The 14,539-nt window shown below is 39.8% G+C and overlaps 1 protein-coding gene across 2 annotated transcripts; it reads left to right on the top strand.

Annotated features, from left to right (window-relative positions):
- Positions 1 to 1,674: 1,674 nt before the first annotated feature.
- LOC103144567 (bromodomain-containing protein 3-like) lies at positions 1,675 to 7,417 on the top strand. 2 transcript variants are annotated; one of them, XM_007561619.2, is made up of 10 exons: positions 1,675 to 1,841; positions 3,061 to 3,377; positions 3,509 to 3,646; positions 3,727 to 3,862; positions 4,752 to 5,011; positions 5,098 to 5,226; positions 5,305 to 5,451; positions 6,587 to 6,705; positions 6,776 to 7,095; positions 7,183 to 7,417. In XM_007561619.2, the coding sequence occupies exons 2-10, from the start codon at positions 3,183 to 3,185 to the stop codon at positions 7,287 to 7,289; spliced, it is 1,551 nt and encodes a 516-aa protein (XP_007561681.1). In that variant the 5' UTR covers positions 1,675 to 1,841; positions 3,061 to 3,182; the 3' UTR covers positions 7,290 to 7,417. The 2 variants fall into 2 exon arrangements, with proteins under 2 accessions (XP_007561681.1, XP_007561680.1); XM_007561618.2 differs by having other exon boundaries at positions 1,675 to 2,145.
- The last annotated feature ends 7,122 nt before the right edge of the window (positions 7,418 to 14,539 follow it).

The following is a 14,539-nucleotide window of genomic DNA, read 5'->3' as shown; positions in this document are numbered from 1 at the left end:
TCCACAGGCACTCTAAGTCTATGCCACAAAACAGCATAAAATTGGTATTTTTGCGGTTCTTTCTCCAATTTCAAAAATGGTAGAAAATGATAAATGAAGAGGCAGTGGGATAAAGGATTATTTGTGCAAGATGGTTTTATTTGAATATGTACAGCTAATCTATACTGTGTGCAATTCTAAAATGTTAATAGCCTGTATGTGTAGCATCACAAATGGGTACTCAAGTGGTCACTGTGCACAAATGGTTTATGTATTACTGTTGAGAAAAATTGAATATTCTTAGTATTTAATCTTACCACATGAGAAAAAGGTAGATTGAGCAGGATTAGTTTGAATAAGAGGGCTTTAAGTTATCCCTGCAGAAAAGAATGTCTGTTATCAGGAAGGAACCACGCCATAAATTAACTCTGGCACACAGGTAGTGGAGGAGACAAGTCAAATCATCCCCCACAGAGAAACACTAAAACTTATGGAAAAACAAACTAACAACACATAATACTTTTAATAATTGCAATTTAATTGGTAGAATACCATTTAGTTAAAATTAACATGACTCGAACTAGTCTAATATGTAGTTTTATATTGACAGCACTGGTAGTTAATACACTAACTAACAGTGTTAACTTAGTTAGTTAGTTAGTTAGTTAGTTAGTTAGTTAGTTAGTTAGTTAGTTAGTTAGTTAGTTAGTTAGTTAAAACTAACTAACCAACTTGGCTATGTTAGTTAGATAACTTATCTAAGTTAGTTAGCTAAGTTAGCTAACTAATGTAGCTAACTTAGTGCTAGCTACATTAGTGTTAGCTAACTTAGCTAACTATTTGTAACACTAAGTGAGCCAAACATATAATTAAAACTAGTATAACATTAATTAGAAAATGTCTAGAATGAATGTGTTTGTATTGAAAATGCTCAGGTGTATTCTATAAGTCTTTTAATTCTTAAAATCTGCGCTTTGATCTCAGAGGACTTTTGGTTGAACCCTGGCAAAAAATAGAGGCTTTGTTCCAACCAGGAATTAGGAGTAACATCACATTTCAAACTGACATGAGAAGAGCTTGCTCTAAAATGACCTTTGGTCTCCTTTATCTAGAAAGAGATAGCCCGAAATTAAACAGGTCTCAGAAGGTAATAAAATTGCTTCGAACTTTTCAACTTCGTAATTTGAAACTGGTTTCAGCTATACAAGGAAAGTACACGCCTTAATCGCATAATTGCATAAATTAAAACAAAGAAAACACTCTTTTTGAATAAAAAAGTAAAGCCCCAGAGCAACGAATCAGATTGTTTTGCAAAACGCATGAGGACTCTCCAAAGACGCGTTGTTGCTTTCCTTCTATTTTGGCATTTTTCCCTTACCCTATTTCTCTCAGGTAAATGAATGTATGTTCTTTGTGTTGTTTTGCAGTTTTCTTATGTAATTTTCATACTTTGTTTTGGTTTTGATTAAACTCTGTGTCGAACACCGATTGCTGTTTTTTCTGTGGTTTCACTTCTGCCCGCGATTCTCCCAGAATCCCAAGTCTTGGGATCTGAGAGAAGAAAATTGAGCCTGCGGTCTTTTCAAATATATATCTTAATTCTTCTCGATAATTACCCACAACTTTTATGGTTGTTTTGTATACATTTTTCTCTTGTAGACTAACAACAACAGCAAATAAGCTCTCAGGCAAGCACTGATTCATGTATTTGGATTTCCAGAGCTGTCCATCTCAAGACGACCCCCAATGGGAAGCGGACCCCGTGCTTGAGAACCGCTGCTCTAGACACTCCAGTTCAACAGGTGGCGGTGTGAAGAGGAACGCCCCTCCCTCCATTCCTGCTCCAGCCATGTCAGCTACTGGTCAGTTAGTTTTCAGTTGGTACCCCAGTCCTGCACTCTGAAGTAAATCTAATTCGGCTTTCTGATTTCATTTCCCTTCAGTAATAACTTATTTGAGTCAGAAAAAAGTCCTCAGAAGATCACCTCAACCCCCTCTCACGAGAAAAAAAAAGGAGTTCATAAACCCTTCAGTTTTTGTTCAACCGTTATTTTTCCTGGTCAGTTGTTGTAAAGGATACTTTTGCTTCGTTAAACACGAAGGTTCAGCGTCAAGACTTCCTAAACTAGAAGTCGGCCACCACAAAACAAAGAACGGCTACTCCAGGTTGGCTGTGTTTATGTGAGACTGATTTATGCCGATGCTTACTGGGCTTTGAGTGTTTTATTTTTTTTTTTGTTGCTTTAATCTGCTAGTGAGTAGCACTTTATGAAAACCAGTTAGCCAAGTGAGCTAGCGAGTGTTGCTGTAACGTTATTACGTGTTACCGCTGTTTTTTTCTCTGTCGGAACAAAGCGCTTAAAAATGTCCAACAGTTACCAGCATTCAATAAAGGATACTTTGTATTATTTCGACAACATCCAGAGCTGTTTGTTGCTTTAAACAAGTTTACCGTTTCAGTAACTGTTGGTTAAACTCTTCTTTGAACTTGCTCGATAAAACTAAAATACTTGGACTAAGATTTATTTATTTATTTATTTTATTTACGTGTTGTTTTTTTGTAACGGCCACCATTTTCGGTGTTTTTAAGGCTACTGTAATGACACAGCCCTTCACTAAATATCATCCCATAAATCTGAGCATTTTAAAACAGTGATTTTTCCCTTGATGGCCCAAATTGTCAAGTTTAGAGGGTTCAAAATAATTTGCTTAAATAAAAAGGAATAATATATCCCTTAAGATGTTTTTTCTGCTTAGTAAGACCTAGCATTTTAATGATTACATAAATCTGTTCAATTAAATTTCCCCATTTTTTTCTTGTTTTTGTACATTTATGTAAGCTAATTTATTGAGCTAATTCCATTAAATGAAAGCTAGTCTTAGAATATACAAATTTGTTAAACAGACTGAAATATTTCAAGTATTTATTTCAGTTAATTTAGGTTATAATGGTAGAAAGCTGATATAACAAACATACAAAAGATGAACAAAAAGAGTAGAGGCAAGCTTAACAATGCCACTACAATTCCCACAGCGTTGTCAGAATTGCACAGTTGTAACCGTTTGCTGTTTGATTGACAGGTTGTGTGGCATGAAAACTATGCATGAAGCAGGCTGGCGTTCCCTCGGAGTCTCCACTGAGCTGAAAGGCACATGCTACCTGGCTAAAAGGAGATAACGGCGAACCCCGTTTCACCTGCATCATGTCCTCCGACGCTGAGCCAGATCCCAAAATGCTCGTGAATCCTCCTCCTCCGGAGGTGACCGATCCCAACAAGCCTGGCCGACGGACCAACCAGCTGCAGTACATGGAGAAAGTGGTGGTGAAAGCTCTGTGGCGGCACCAGTTCGCTTGGCCGTTCTACCAGCCTGTTGATGCAGTCAGTCTTGGTCTACCAGTGAGTAATCTGTTTTTTTTTGGGGGGGTGGGGTTTACCTCATATTATTGCCAGATAGGAACTGCCCTGCATTGTCAGTCATACCTGGACAGACTGTCTCTTACATCCAAACTCACCTTCTATTTCAACAGGACTATCATAAGATCATAACGTCCCCCATGGACTTGGGCACCATCAAGAAACGCCTGGAGAACAACTACTACTGGAGTTCAAGTGAATGCCTGCAGGACTTCAACACCATGTTTACCAACTGTTACATATATAACAAGGTTAGGAGCTTCTTGGTTTAAAGAAGGTAAAGTCCTGGATATGTAAGTCCTAACAGAGTTTTCCCCATCCTCCTGTCCAGCCTACCGATGACATCGTGCTGATGGCTCTCGCCTTGGAGAAGATTTTCTTGCAAAAAGTTTCCCAGATGCCTCAGAAAGAGGAGGAGATTGTCCCTCATGCAGGCAAAGGGAGAGGCAGAAAAAGCATCCCAACAGGTAATGTAGTCGCGTCTTCAAACGGCTGACGTGAGGTGAGACGTACAGCGCATTGAAAAACAATTTGTGCTCAAATTTTGTCACATTGTAATCATAAATGTCACTTTATTTTATTGGGGTTTTTCATGTGGGAGACTCTGTTGGGGAATTTTCTATTAAATAACTGATAAGATTCAACTACTTTGTCTTTGAGAGTTTTAATTAAGGCCTTGTATAACAATGAGAGCTCTGTCTGCCTGTTGGCACCAACACCAGTATGTGTTGATCTTGAAAACACCCCTCTCTCTCTCCTCACACACTCAAGATGACCTGTACATTCCTACAGCTGGTGCATGACTCTGACTTGCACCCATCTGTTGATGTCCAGCTTACAGTCTGCTCTATTTTTACCTAATCATTAACCGTTACATGCATGTAAGAAAATACAGAATCTAAAGTAAAATTTCTTGATTTCCACCCTTTTGAAAGCAGATAAAATGTATCATTCATTCACACAAGACCTTCACAATACATCTAAAACATCGTCCAGTCAGGATGTGACTCAAACTGACAGCAAGTCTTCCTCCTTTCAGGAAAAAACAGAATCAAAACAAACCTGAGATCTCAAACGACTAAAACTGTTTAATCTTCTAAACATGAATCAAACATCCATTCCACATGTGAACAGTCCAACACTCAAAGACAAACAATCAGAATTTACAGCCAGTGAATATTTCCCCACAAAAGATAATGCAAAAATTATTTGTGCCACTTCAACAAACAGTTTCTGTCATCAGAGACCTTTTTTTTTTTTTGTCTACTTGCACTACATTTGTGTTGGTCTGTGTTGTAGTTTGGCACAATCTAAATATTTCAAGAGGGGTTGAATACGCTTTGCTGCTCCTTTCAGAAAAAAGGATGAGGCCTGAAGGCGTGGGCCGAACTACCACTCCTACCAAGAGCGACTTTGAAGCGAGGGACTTTCCGAACACAGAACATGGAGGGCTGAGGGAACAGCTAAAGTACTGCAGCAACATCCTGAAGGAGATGCTGTCGAAAAAACATTCTGCCTACGCCTGGCCATTCTACATGCCTGTAGACGCTAACGCTCTGGGGATTCACGATTACCACGACATCATCAAATACCCAATGGATCTCAGCACTGTGAAAGTAGAGCTACTTTTTATTTTTTTTAACCTTTTTGTGGATTGAAGTGTAATCCTGGCATCACTTAAAAGATTTCTGTTCACCTGCAGAAAAAGATGGATGGAGGAGAGTACCAGGACGCGCAGCAGTTTGCTGCAGATATCCGCTTAATCTTTTCCAATTGCTACAAGTACAACCCCTCCCATCACACTGTGGTCGGCATGGCCAGAAAGCTTCAGGTGTGTTGCAAATTATAATACTGTATTATTTGTTTTAGTAATTCTCTCCATTTCATGCTTGCTTATGGATGCTTGAAGGGAGTGTTCGAACAGAGGTTTGCCAAGATGCCAGACGAGCAAGTCGGGGTCACCGCTCCCAGCTGCACCATCAGCAGTCTGGCTAGTTTGGACAGATCCGAGTCGACAGTGGAGGACTCCGCCCGGTTTGCCGAGGCACGAAAACAGGTGGGTTTCATCTGAAAGAAATAAATAATTGTTTTTCATGAAATCAAAAGATATCGCAATAGATGTTCACCTGACAAAACTACGAGATTTACAGTAGATTTGAGAGATGACGCCGTGGAAAAACGGTGCTTTTACTGTCCGATAAACCGATTCTGTGTTGTTTTGGGGCTGCATTTTGTATTGTTTTATTCACAATGTGAAGGAATTTATAATGCCCAGAGTGTCGTCCACTGAACATATTCATGAAAACCCACCTGGACGACGGACTTTGAGGAGTCATCTATTTTTTTTTTTAATTGACATGAAATGTGTTCTTTTCCATTTTGCAGAGTAGTTTAAAGAAATAGGCCCATAGACAAGGGTGATTACTTGTACTTGTTTAAAAGACATTTTATCAGTATATTTTCTGCACTAAAATACACTTAAATCAACGGTTAGATATTTTTTGTTACAATTTAATATCAGTGCAATAAAATATATATTTCCTAAGGCTCATCTTCTCCAGGGGTGCTAATGAACGGAAGGTGCTGTTTGTAACATATATATTGACGTGTTAACGGTGTTGCCTTCCCTTGCAGACGTGCCCCAGAGCCATTTTCACACGTGCACTTAAATGTTCTAGAGATGTTCCTGATTGGTGAAATATGTGTCAACAAATTTCCACAACGTCCGCTTTGGACGCCTGGAAGACATTTTTCGTTTGAGTTGAATGTCTGGAATATCAGCGGGTGAGATGGCAGATCTCACAGAGTGTTTGCTGCAGATCAAAATGGCTGCTTCAATCTCCTTTCTGCTCTCCTGATTCGTTGATCTCTGCTTGCTTTTTGCCAGGAAGGAGCTGTAGTAAAAACATGTGTAACCTAACGTGTTGAGAGAGATTTCCTCAGTGGATTTTTTGCGTTGTGTTCTGCCATTCCACCACATTTCTAGAGTGTTTCTAACATAAAATGTCTAAATCAAAACCTGCCAGAACATCCTCTAGAACTCTGGTGTTCATGTGTGAAATCGGCTGCATTTCTTTCTTCACTACCCCGTTTTCAACATCTTTGGCTTCTTGGTGCTTTTAGTTGTTTTGGAGCTTTATTAGAAAGGCTTCACCACATAAAAATAATGTTCTGGTGTTTTTTCTGCCCAGCTAAAGACGGTTGATGGACAGCATGCAGCCGTTTCTCAAACCCCAAAACTGCGGAAGGAGAATGACCAGAAACAACATGGCGGGGACGTACCTAAAAGTGCTTCAAACCCTGCAGTTAGGTATGATTATTGACTTACTGCTGTTTCTATACATTAAACACAAGTTTACTCTTATTTTCTCTAATTTCAGGAATCCATTGAGAGAAAACAAAGATTGGGATTTGAGAGAGAAAGCTTTGGCGGCTACACACGAGAAAAGATGGGATTCGGATGATAAGGCCTTGCCGATGACGTATGAGGAAAAACATCAGCTGAGCCTCGACATCAACCGCCTTCCTGGCATAAAGCTGGCCCGCGTGGTCGAAATCCTCCAAGCGTCGGAGCCCACCATGTGCACCACCAACCTGGACGAGATCGAGATCGACTTTGAGTTACTGAAGCCGTCCACTCTGCGGGAGCTCGAGCGATTTGTCAGATCCTGCCTGTTCAAGAAATTCAAAAAATATCAAAGTAAGCAAAGCATGTTGGCACAAAGCTATCCTTGGATAATTTGATAATAAGATTTTGATGGTGCTTCGTTTCCTTTACGCTCTCCAGAGAAGACCAGCAAAAGTGCCTCTCAGTCCGTCAGCACAAGCAGCAGTTTGTCAGATTCTGCCTCCACCACCTCCACCAACTCCAGTTCAGAAGACACTGACTCATAATCTTTGTTCTCTATTTATATCTTGCTCTGAGGACCAAAAGTTGTTACGTGTTAAACGTTTTTTTAAATTTTTTTATCTGTTTCTGTATATATTTTAATTGTTGAAAATAAACCTGAATACCTTTTTTATTCGGTGTTTTTTATAATCTCTAGCATCTTAAAAATTTCCAAGAATCGTTTTATGATGTTCTTTTTAACATTTATTCAATAAGATCATAAAATGTTTCTGTCATAATTTAAGCCTGTTGTTGAATAAGATGATGCTTTAGAGTGGCCATAACAAATTCCTCGTACGTATTTTTTGTGATTTCTATGTTGTTGGGACATCCTGCACAACGAGAACAACCCAAAACACAACAGTAACTCCACAGAGGACCGGCTGAGAATCAAGAGTCTAACCCAGACGTTGATCTCTGAGTGAGTTCAATTCAGTAGGTTGTTTCCCAGAATATGAAAACAGGGTTTGACTTCAAAATCTGTCTTAACACAGGAGTTTCCCTTTTTGAATTGAAATACTGAAATAAATGACATTTTCAGTAATTTACCAAGTTCCATTGACTGGATTTCAGATCTGTTCTACATGAACCTAACAACAGGCAGCTGATGCCTGCAGAATCTAATAACACCATCTTTTTCCACCGTCTGTGACTGGTTAGACTGTGACAAAAAGCTGCACTGAATTACACATTAGCCGTGCTTCCAACAGGCCTGCCAACTGCTCGGCTCAAACTGGCACAGTCCAGGCCTAACAGCTGGTCCTGCCACCAGTTTCTGCTCCACTGGATCGCGCACTTTGAAGCGCTCCATATCTGCAGTTGGGGAGTTTTTAGAGAGGAAATGTGGTCGTGAGGCGCTGGCTGAGAGAAGACTGAGCAGTTCAGGAGTCTGCCAGCAGGGGGCTATCACGGATCAGCTTAGAGGTTGCTTCACTTTGTCAGATTTGAAATAAGCAGAAGTTTGGTTGTGTGACTACGTTTCCAGTGCATTTCTTACATTTTTGATTACATAAAACATTACAACTAGCTTTAAATGATTGAGACAACTGTTAAATGAAACTTTAGTTTTATGGGGGGAAAGCCTGTTGTCCATCCGAGTGCATGCTGCAGGACGGTTCACTCTGTGACCCGCATTCCCGTCATGCCGTATGGAAAATGCCATCCTGCAGCGCACACCGGCCTCAGGTCACGATCCATCGGTTCCACACCTCTAATGACAACAGGTCACTTCTCCCATTGCTGGCCCCGCTGCAACTCCGCATATGGTGCACAGGATTCACCGCTTTGATTAACTGGTGTCTGCTTTTCTTTTAACACCCCATCCGAAACCAGCGGGAAGCAAATGAAAACACAGTTACTGTGGGCTTTCTGTCAATGCTGCTCTGGATCGAGAGCCGCGGAGCGAAATCCAGGTGAACACACTTCTGTTTGGAGCTCGGTTCATACTAATGTGGCATCTTAATTGAAAATTAGCTGATACTGTTCTCTGGAAGCCGGAGCCTCTTCTGCTCAATATGCTCAATTTGTTTGAGGCTTTATGGTGCTTATTAATCTGTTCTAAAGCCATTACTTATGGTTGGAGAGGTTTTGCTGAACTGGTAGATTTTTAAAGACTTGTTTCAAATGCACAGAGCATGCTCAGTCCAGGAAGCTGCTAAGGAAACAAACAATGACACTGAACCTGCAGCTCCGGGCTGAATCTGGAGCAGATAGGCACTGTTTATCACACCTCATCTCTTTGCCAGGCATGAGTACATTTATTTATTTATTTATTTATTTATTTATTGTAGTAGTTTATTCCAAAAAATATTTTTTTTTACTTTGTAATTAAAATTATTTATTTGTTTAGGGTTTTTTTTAATCTGTTGTAGTTTATTCCATCTTCATTCATTACTTATTTTATATTTATACTTGAATTTTATTGCTATTTGTTTGTTGGCTTGTTTATGCTGTGCATTATTTGTTTTATGCATTCATTCATTTGTTTAATTAAGTATTAATTTATGTTGATTTTTTTTTTTTTACTTCATTCTTTGATTCTTTGTGTCTGTCCTTTGCTTCTTTCCGTTTATGACTCCTTTAGTCCTTCACTGCATGCCACTTGCTCAGGTCCATCACTCACTCCGGACCACTTCCTCCAGTGACAGTGTAATAAAACTCCTAATCATGCAGCCCTGGAGCATGGATGAAACCAAACAAGCCTTAAATGGGTACCCCCCCTTGTATTTTCCTGACATAATTTGGCCTTGGTGCGTCTGTCTTGAGAAGATTTAGATTGTTTACTTTTAATAGAAACTGTTGAGAGCAGCATATTGCCATAATTGCTTTAGAACCACAGTCTGGTGGTGCTGAAAGCCACAAAATTCCTTGGAAATAGCTGCAAGTTGATTCTCTGTCTCTTCCCTGACACTGATTCCCTGTCAGCATAGCAACACAGCTCGCAGTGAACAAACCGGCTGCACGAAGGCTTAAAAGCCACGTTTTAGGCTCACAGGATGAGAAAAAGCCCTTAAAGGTTAAGTGATCTCACGGCTCCGTGGCCACACTCAAAGAGTATTTATACATCACAGATTTCACTGTGCAAAGGCCATCCTTTTATGCAACTCCCTCGTCTTCATGAGAATAGCACTGCATATTGAAGCTCGCAGAGTTAAATGTCTTGCTGTGATATAATGAGGTGCATTAAAACACAGCCTCGGCTCTCATTAACAGTCATTTTCTGTGCTGATATCAGGGCCTGTTAAATGTCAGGGCTGTTGGAAGTTCAGGGAAGCCTTCGCTAAAAGGTTGTAACATCAGGGAAACCACAAAGAAGGACATTTTCCAAAGCTTTCATTTCACATTTAGCTCCTAGCAAGTTTTCATGCCTCCTCGACTTCACATTTTGTCAAGTTAGACGGACGTATCTTCATAAAATTGTATCCACCAGACCAACACAAAGAAGAGCTTAAGTAGGAAGTGAAAGGAAAAAATGATGAAATTCAAGTCAACTTCAAAAATACTGTATGGATACCAAATAGAAATTACATGTAGCTCATAGATGGTGATGGCTGTTTACAGGCAGGATCTGCTTTTTACTCCCATAGCCCAAAGTTTGTGTTGCTCAATCACATAAACTATCAAAACAGATGAATATTTGTGGTTAACCAAATGTAAAAAAATAAAAAATAAAAAAAATCAAGGCACATGAATCATCTAAAACAGATATGCTTGGTCATGTGTGTGGAGAAAAGCCAGCTTTGTTTTGAGCCGGAAGATAAATTGGCTAAAAATGTTCCGTCCCAGTGGGAATCCTGGAGCTGGGGAGGCGCAGCGATGAGTGAGCAGAGAGTGTAATGAGACATGACAAAAGCCATTTAACCATGAACAGGTGGCATACTGATGTTAGTGGCAATTAAGTGTTTAATTGACCAGTTGTGACTGTTTGATTTACAAAAATGACATTTCGGCAGAAATGGAAAAAAAAAAAAAACCTCCAACCTACACGATCGGAGCAGGAGTGAAATATTTGGAAAGGAAAGCAACAGCAAAAAGCTGTCGACTCTGCTGAATCACAGCAGGCATCGGCTGTAATAGATTTTAGAGAGAATAAAGAAGAGGGCATAGATTTTTCTCTCTTTTTTTCCCCCGTAAAGTATGGCAGACATGAACAACATATTGACCTGCCAGATGAAAACCAAAGTGGGGAAACTTAAGCTTGCATGAGCTGATATTTGGAACACTTTAGAGGCAGCAGGTGTAAGTTTTAAATACCAGCAGCACTGGCATTCAATCGCCTCCTGGACTAAAATCCAATAACTCTTCTTGTTTTGGCTCCACTAACGCTACAGGGGTAAAAAAAAAAAAAAAGTAAAATAATCTAGCTCTTTTAAACATTTCATGCTGCACTCTGTGCTGTAATATCTGTTTACTCGCTGTGTTTAAAAACAACGCTGATGGAAGATTGGGTGGATTTATCTCAGATTTAGCCCGAGGTAGAAATTGGCTTTCATCAGCTTGAAATATCTGACTGAGTGATCAGTCGTCTGCTATCAAATACACAGTTCAGATTAAGAATTTCACAAAGCAGTTTCTAAATAACAGCAAAAAAAAAAGACCAATATTATAAAAAAGAGGGAATTTTAATTTAAACAGAATATTATTAGACCTTCTGGCAGAGTTAAAATATAAACTCGCATTTTTGTGTGTGTTGACTCTTAATTTTTCCTCTTTAGGCCCAAAAATAATTACTTTGGTTTTGTTTCTGTTCTGCTGAAGAAAGTTGTGGCACATCAAGGCATTGATCTGGTCTGTGCATCTGCTCAGATGCACAGACCAGATCAATGGTCTGTGCAATTGTTCATGGTGACCAGGTGACCATGAACAATGGTTCATGGTCACCTGGTCACATTGTAATGTAGAGCTGTGTATCATCTGCATATGGTCTATTCTTTTTAGTAGTTATAATGAGAGCTGACGGGATCATGTAGATATTAAAGAAGAAGGACCCAAAGATGGAAGTTTGGGGTGCCTCATATGCGATTTTTGCTTTGATTAATAAAAGTTAATTACTGACAGAACACTTTTCCCACATATAAACTATATAAGTCTGTTCACCCAAGAATGAAACATCGCCTCCTACAGGCCTGGCATATGCAATGCATTGTCTCCAGTGCTACTTATGTTTTTTTATTCGGCTGTAGTATAAGCACAATTTATTTTATTGTTTTTTGGATACAAACAATAACAGTAATTTTGGAACAACATGATTCTCTATTCATCCGTTTTTAATACAAGTTTGTCGTGCAGCACTTATTGTCCGCTGTCTGCATCATATTCTTCTGTTTGTTATTAATTGAACATCGCAATACGGTGCATGTGACGCCTCTGATCGGTGTGTGCTCATGCTTCAGCAAAAATATGATCTGAAAGAGGCTATGAACATTATGAAAACTGGACAGTTTGACAATTTTACTGAAAGGACAACATGGCGATGACCAGGCAGGCTACCATGAGGCTGACAGCAATGTTAAAGGAATTGCAGGAATTTCCAACAATGACTAGTTTTGTTCTGCATGTGACAACAGTCTCCTCTGCTTTCCATGTATCCAGGGCTGTGAAATAAATGCCTGCTGGAAACCTGAAGATAAAGAGGGATTTTATTTTTCATAATGATTGTGAGTCCAAACGTGATCTACAATCCAAATTCATTTTAGAAGGATGACATGAGTGAAGAAGAACAAATAAAGTTTTGCCATGGCTGAGCCAGAGTCCAGAAACAAATTCAACTGAAAATCTGTTAGGGTTTCATGAAGATGGCTGTCGGCATGTAATGTCTTCACTGTCTGATGGATTCGGAGAGAGTTTGCAAGACAGAGCGGGGAGATATTACCAAGAAGAGATGGAGCGTTGCTAGACTGCGACCGAAGCAGAATGAATGCTAAAATTGAATCAAAAGGTGCTTTAGGAAAGTAGTGGTTGAAGGTTGTGCATGATTCTGTAAGGTTATTGCTTTTTATTTATTTTTCCTTCAAACCAATCTTTGGTTGTCATGGACACTGACCCCATGATGCCACTTTTTACTGCAAGGAGATTTTTAACATAAAATGGAAATCACAGGACATGCATGTAAAGATTATCACCTGTCTGGACTAATTGATAGTGTTTAAAAATGAAAGATTTTGATTTGAAAGAAAACATCCACGCTTGGTTAAAATGTCAAAGAACTGTGTGGGAGGAAGTGCTATGAGGGTGGAACATGAGGCTGGTGACTTCTCTTTTTATGAAACTGAGGTTTTTGATATATGGATGAAAATAAAAACACTTCCAAAACCTTTACATGTTTGTTAGAAAGGTGGAAATAAAGATAGATTTTTCCGACATCACAAGCATACACCCAAATCAACAAAAAATGGCTTCATAAAAGGAAAATTGCAGTTTTGGAATAACATAACTGAGTCCAGTGCTAACTAACTAACTGTACAGAAGAGATGACCTCCCGATCTGATTGGGTAGAACTTTTTAAAGACAAGATGTCCGTACGCATAGACTCCTACCAAGCAATAACAGCTGAAGTTAAACCCAAAGCTTTACAAATAAGGAGTTGTACAGGTATACCTTTGCTATTTCTCCATTCATGTTTTTTTCTGTTAAATAAATGTTTTCTAAATAGTTAATTAAGTTTGCACTTACATAATGTTTCACTTCCATTTATTTATAATCAGTGAGGAGCAAACAAAATCTTAATTGAACGCCTGCAGTTTGCACATTATCCATCAGGGGGCGATAGACAACTCTCACTTTCCTACTTCCAAAACACTGAAACTCCCATGTCTCTCTCTGTTTTTTTTTTGTTTGTTTTTTTTTGTTGTATGGAGTATGGATCCACTTTGGGAAAGTCGGGACACACTGTTCGTGTTGTAAGTTCGCAGGAGATAACCACCGGGAAGCTGTGAGCTCATTTCATCTCCCGGGTCTGGAACGAATCTGAAACGGGGCACAACGGGTCAAATGTGAGCAGTGGGTTGCAGTTGGGACCGCAGAAACATCTCGTTGCCAAAAGAAACCAGTGAGAGGGAGAGAAGCGCGTGAGGAAAGGGAGCGGAAGAGAACAGGGGCTGTAAATCTGTACCACGGTGTTTTGGCGCGTGCGCTTAGGTTCGATACAAAGTATCAGAAACGTGACGTTTAACGGAGGAGAATGTAAACACGAGCTCCTCTGTTTTTTGTTCCCGCTGGACATGTTTCCGCTCCTTGTGAGCGACGTGTAGGCTGTGGACTGAGCTGCTGTTCTCTCTGTCTTCACTTCTCTGCGTAATTTTATTTTTGTGCTTAAAAAAAAATACTGAAAGTTGGCATGTTTTTTTCCCCCCCTGCACGCTTAGCTGTGACGAAACGCAAAATGCAAATGCGGTAAGTGACACCGGGCTTTGTTCAGTATTAAACGAGACTTCACACCGCACACATTCTCTGCTGTTGGGATTATTTTTTGTTTGGGAACTGGATTTTCTGAAATAAACTTTTTTTTTTGGCTTTGAGAATGAAGAGGAGAAAATTCTCCTGATTTTTTGTCTCTTTAGCCTTCATGCTGGGACCACAGGAGAGCTGACATGCAGTGATACGAGCTCAGCGTCTTACTGCTGTTAACCTAAAGTTGTGACATCACGTCGTTACAGAAGTAACAGTGAATGATCAAAGACACCCAGAGCGCAAAGGAAGCCGACCAGAGTGCCTGCCCGTGCGCCGAGAAACGCAGCTCTCCGCCGGCTGTGAAGCA

This window comes from Poecilia formosa, unplaced genomic scaffold (assembly GCF_000485575.1).
Source record: "Poecilia formosa unplaced genomic scaffold, Poecilia_formosa-5.1.2 Scaffold129, whole genome shotgun sequence".
NCBI lineage: Eukaryota > Metazoa > Chordata > Actinopteri > Cyprinodontiformes > Poeciliidae > Poecilia > Poecilia formosa.
This window is presented reverse-complemented; position numbering and strand designations above follow the sequence as displayed.

Coding starts and splice junctions, on each gene's coding strand:
- LOC103144567 (XM_007561619.2), top strand. CDS start 3,183: ATGTCCTCCGACGCTGAGCCAGATCCCAAAATGCTCGTGAATCCTCCT. Junction 5,012..5,097: donor TGGATCTCAGCACTGTGAAA/GTAGAGCTACTT, acceptor GTTCACCTGCAG/AAAAAGATGGATGGAGGAGA. Junction 6,706..6,775: donor GCTTCAAACCCTGCAGTTAG/GTATGATTATTG, acceptor CTCTAATTTCAG/GAATCCATTGAGAGAAAACA.